The 5,320-nt window shown below is 45.5% G+C and overlaps 1 protein-coding gene across 1 annotated transcript; it reads right to left on the bottom strand.

Moving 5' to 3' along the window:
• Positions 1-3,952: 3,952 nt before the first annotated feature.
• LOC118473227 (uncharacterized) lies at positions 3,953-4,360 on the bottom strand. Its single transcript, XM_035961994.1, has one exon. The coding sequence runs from the start codon at positions 4,358-4,360 to the stop codon at positions 3,953-3,955; it is 408 nt and encodes a 135-aa protein (XP_035817887.1).
• Positions 4,361-5,320: the final 960 nt, after the last annotated feature.

The following is a 5,320-nucleotide window of genomic DNA, read 5'->3' on the forward strand; positions in this document are numbered from 1 at the left end:
AGAGCAGGACCACAATGCATTTGAGCAAGCGCGCGAGGCGGCAGACCACAATGCACCTAGTGAGGAGGACGAGCTGGCACGCCAAGGTTCACCAATGCGTGATGATGACTATGGGGAGGACTACGATGGAGAGGCCGATGGAGAGGCCGATGACGAGGTTGTTACAATGACACAGGCAACGAACTTCAGGTAATTTTATTTTGACGATGAGTTCTATTTTTTGTTGGATTGATATTATTACCAGTGCACAATTTACAATTTTGTAGGTTTCGGCGGTCCCTTAGAGTTCCACCGACACAACCCTTGGACCAACGTAGGGTCATAAACCCTGCAGGAGAGAGGAGCTGGGTGGAGGTGGCATGGAGTGGCAAAGGTCACCGGACACCAATTAACACAGTGCTGGGATCTATAGCTCGTTTTCACTATCCAGGGGTGGTACAATTCAACGGGGCAGAGACAGGGGCGTATCACTGGGCTCACTGGGGCCTCAAACCATATGGACCCGACCGTACTCACCAAGACGCAGTGTGGTCATCATTTTGGGTGAGTTTATTATGTATTTTAAATTTACTTACCGTGGGCGTCTATAAATGAATTTAATTGCTTCTTCATTTTGCAGGAACAATTTAGATTGGACGAAACAGCGAACGAAGAACATGCAAAACGTGTATTCCACAATGCTGCTAGAAAAGTTATCAATGGTTCAATGTCAGATGCACGGGTCAAAGCTGTTACTGTGTACTTCAAGAAAGTGAAGGGTCAAAGAATGACCAACAAGCAGGCATGTGAAATCCACTTGACAGCTGAGGAGTACAAACAAAGTGAAGTGGACTGGCTCACTGCTCATCCTGAAGCTTGGGTCAAGCTCTGCGAGTACTGGGCCTCAGATGAGTACAAAGTGATTTCAGATAGAAATCGTTTGAACCGGAAGAGCAAACCGGGCCTCCATCGATTTGGAGCAGACGGATTTATTGGGAAATCACAACGAATGGTATGACGAGCTAAGTAACATTTATTCTTTTTCCCTCAGACAAATATGTATATTTTATTATGTCTCTTACTGCATGAGGCTCGTGATGGTGTTGAACCCCGATTCATTGACGTTTACATGGAGGGACACCGAGGTCCAGATCCAGATCATCCTGAAGTTTTATGTGATGACAGCGCGACAGAAAAGCTGGTAGGTGTAAATAATAACTATCTATTCTTAATTAACTTGTGACTCATTTATATATAACATAAATTGTTTTGTAGACTCGTTATGTCGAGGAGGTTAGGAGGAAAGCAGGAGACGATGATCTAGATTGGAGGGAGGCACCTTTCGATCCGGATGCAGCATATGTTGCTGGTGGTGGGCTACCACATGGGAGGTATGATAAGATCAAAGTTGTGATATATAAAAACTATTGGTTCATAACTTGTCATGTTTCTAGGTTGGGGATCGGTGATGGGGTTGTGAGTCGCGATAGCTTTGGTCGTCGGTCTGTTTCCTCGGTGGGGAGTAGATCTCGAACTTCAACTTCGAGGGAATCAGAGCTTGATGAGCAACTAAGACAGCAACAACAACAAGTTCAACAACTATCTCAACAAGTTCAGATGATGCAGGGAATGCTGATGCAGGTAATAATTTTAGTAATCCGCTCAGAAACTGCCCAATCTCATAATCTGCCCATATTTTTTTATCTAACTTGCTCTCAACAAATTCTCAACAAATTCACCACCACCAACCAACCACACCTTCTTCCCATATAACCATCCATCGATTAGCAGCAGCAACCCAAGGCCGGCCGCTGGGGAGTTTGGAGCAGACCTCTAGCAGCCTCGCCTCTGTAGCTAGGAATTGTAGTAGAGGGGGTGAAGAAGAAGACTAGAAGAAGAGGGCCATGGCGACCTCCTTCCAGGGAACCACCACAGTGGCCTGCAGTGCACAGCAGCCTGGTGGGCAGTCAGCCGAGAGTAGGGGCTAGGAATTGTAGTAGAGGGGGTGAAGTCCACTGCAGTGCACATCAGCCTGCTGGGCAGTCAGCCGAGAGTAGGGGCTTGCTCCCTTAGCTCTGCTCAGCTCTGGTCTGGGCAGTAACCGGAAAAAGTCTAATGCAGCAAATCTGGTCAGCTTGCTCCCTCAGCTATGCTTTTGCAGATGCAGCAAAACAAGTAGTTGCTCCTGCTCCTGTATTATGCTCCAGCTCCTGTATTATGCTCCTGCTCGTGGCCTAATTTCTGTGTGTGTGTGTGCAACTACTCCTGCTCCTGTATTATGCTCCTGCTCCTGCTGCTGCTTTACTGCTGCTGCACAAGTTCCTGCACAAGTTCCTGCTGCTGCACAAGTTCCTGCTCCTGTATTTCTGTATGTATAGTATGATCTGATTTTTTTTATAATGAAAAGGAGAGGTTGCAGTCAGGATCACCATTTCTGAAAAGGAGAGGTTGCAGTCAGGCTCCTGTATTTCTGCTGCACAAGTTCCTGCTCCTGTATTTCTGTGTGTATAGTACGGTTTCATCTTTGCTGGCTTGCTATATGGCAATAGCTTAGCCGTTGTGTTTCTGTGGTTCTGGTATTTCAGTAATGTCATTCAATGGCTCTGCAATGCCCACTGTTCCTTTGCATTTTTCATTACCTCTATCTGATATGTTAACTGTGAGCTCCTCGTGTTTACTGTTAGAACCTCCAGTCGTAGTTCATCATGTTTTAATTCCTTGAAGCGCGACTGCTATTTAATAGCGTGTTTGCTCCGTGTTTTTTGTTTTGTTTGAGGAATAAGATATATCATCATCTTTTAATTCCTCACTTTTTATTTGGTTTGTGGAATAGAAAAAGTTGATCTATTACCATCACATTTCTCATAGACCAATAATTAGTAATAAAATGAGAATGCATTTATTCTACCAGATTCATGGAATCAAGATTAGCACATAGTAACACAATACAATAATATAAGTTTATTTTATTTGCAGATGTATTGTGCTCAGATGGGATCTCCAATGGGACCCCAGTTCACCCGTCCGTCACAATCTGGACAGACCCCAAACACCAACGAAACACAGGTATAGTTTTGTAGTATATTTACTTTAATTTACAATTATAATCATGCATTGTTTTATTTGGTTATATGGTTCTGAGACCGGACAAGGAAACCCACAGATGGACATTCAGTGGTCGATGCCTCCTAGAGGACAGATTCTTCCTCCTCCACAACCAGGTATGGGATATTGGCCACCACCACCATGGGGATATCCTACACATCCAATGGCGCCTTGGGGACGCCCCCATGGCCAACACAGCCACTTCCGTCATCAGCGGTACGTTCCTGAATTTAATGCTAGTTGATTTCAATGCTAGTTGATTTTTCGAATATACTTAGTTGGGGTCTTAAACGTTGATACCATTTTTCCACAAACTCAGTTACTTAAGATGGAGTATCATCATATTTTAAAATATAGGCTCCATGTCCTGTTTTTAAAATATATGGTCTGATACCGTAAAATACCATTAGAAATACCTTGTCCTGTTCATTTTCGTTACACTAGTCCTTACGCTAGGTGCCTTAAGATGGAGTATGATTTTAGAACGAAAAATATATCTCAAAGTATAGTACTGCATGATCACGAGGGACGCCATGAAGGAAGTCACGTTGCAGTAGAAGAAAGCCCTGTAACGGCTCGGGTGGCTGCTCCGGAGGACCGGGTCACCGGCTACGTGGCCGGTCTGGCCGTCGTCCCAGAGGCCACCGGGCGGGTTCATGGCGGCTTGGTAGGTGACGGCTGCTGCGAGCGCTGCGAGGAGCAGCAAGTATTTGGGCTTCTTTTCGTACCAGGGATCTCATGGCTCGCCATTGCTGGCAGCTGCAGCTACATGCGGCAGTACGAAGCCAGCGTCTCCCTCCGTCACGTCGAAGACGGACAGGAGTCTCTGCAGGAGACGCTGGACCGACTCCGACAAGACCAGAATGACCTAGAGCGTGATGCAGAGTAGAACCGCGACGACCAGGACGAGGACGTAGATGGACGTGGACACCTTCCTGGAGCTCCCGGAGGTGAACGCGCCCATGAGGCCGGCCAGGTCGAGGACCACGCACACGCCGAGCGCGTGCGACTGTATTCCTCTCGCCGAGAGCTTCCTGTTCACCAGCAGCATGATGATGGCCAGCGACGAGACGAAGGCCGTCGCGTTGCAGTAGAAGAAAGCCATGTAGCGGCGGCGGTAGTTGTCGTTGAGCACAGGGTTGCCGACGACGTGGCCTGTGATGTTCTCTTGCCAGAAGCCGCCCGGTGGATTCAAGCCTGCCTGGTAGGTGAGGTTGGCTGCGAGGATGGCAAGCAGGAGCAGGAGCTTGCGCCTCTTCTCCAGTTTCCACCTCATGTCCTCTTCGTCTTCGCTTGAAACGGTTATTGCTGCTGTTAGCAATATAGAACAGTAGATGGCTTAAAATATAGTACTGCTTAAAATATAGAACAGTAGAAGGCTTAGAACGAAAAATATAGTACTGCTTAGAACGAAAAATATAGTACTGCTTAGTACTGCTTAAAATATAGTACTGCTTAGATGGTTCTCTGTTTAGTACTTCAGGTTTAAGATGGTTCTCTGTTTAGTACTTCATTTGTAGTACTTCAAGTTTGAGATGGTTCTCTGCTATGATCATGAGTGGTAGGTACACAAGTTTGAGATGGTTCTCTGTTTAGTACTTCATTTGTTTCTTTGACATGGATTGAACATGTAAAATGATTGAGGACATCATGCATATTTATAAGAATTTTGGTTTATTTTGTAGGATTCCGGCTCTCATCAAGTGACTCCTCCCCCTCACGATAACTTTGCGGACAGATGTCTCAATTCTAGTGGTGGAGCTACGAACAACAATCCGATGTCCTGATCGAGAGCGATGGAGCGAACTATGGATGTGAACTTGTGTATTTGAACTTGTGAACTACAAATGTGAACTATGGATGTGAACTTATGTATTTGGACTTAATTATGTGAATTTGTGAACTTATATTTGGACTTGTGTGAATTTGTGATATGAACATATATCCATGTGTTTGAAATCTGTATTGTATGTGATATTCTGTGTTGCATGTGATATTATGTGTGTCTATTTTTTCATTTCGATATTTTTTATTTTTTCTGGAAAAGAGTTAAGAACGTGGGTACCCACGTTCTTAAGTTTAAGAACGTGGGTACCATCGAACTTAATGGGCAGCCCTCGCCTACCCAGGCACGACCCATAAGTTCAACGGCCACGTGGCCCCGTCGAACCTAAGGTTAAGAACGTGGGTGCCGTCGAACTTATGGAAGAAAATTTGACGGCCCCCGTCGAACTTA

This window comes from Zea mays, chromosome 8 (assembly GCF_902167145.1).
Source record: "Zea mays cultivar B73 chromosome 8, Zm-B73-REFERENCE-NAM-5.0, whole genome shotgun sequence".
NCBI classification, from domain to species: domain Eukaryota; kingdom Viridiplantae; phylum Streptophyta; class Magnoliopsida; order Poales; family Poaceae; genus Zea; species Zea mays.

What these genes read in the sequence shown, in the direction of transcription:
- LOC118473227 (XM_035961994.1), bottom strand. Translation starts at nt 4,360, where the DNA reads ATGAGGTGGAAACTGGAGAAGAGGCGCAAGCTCCTGCTCCTGCTTGCC.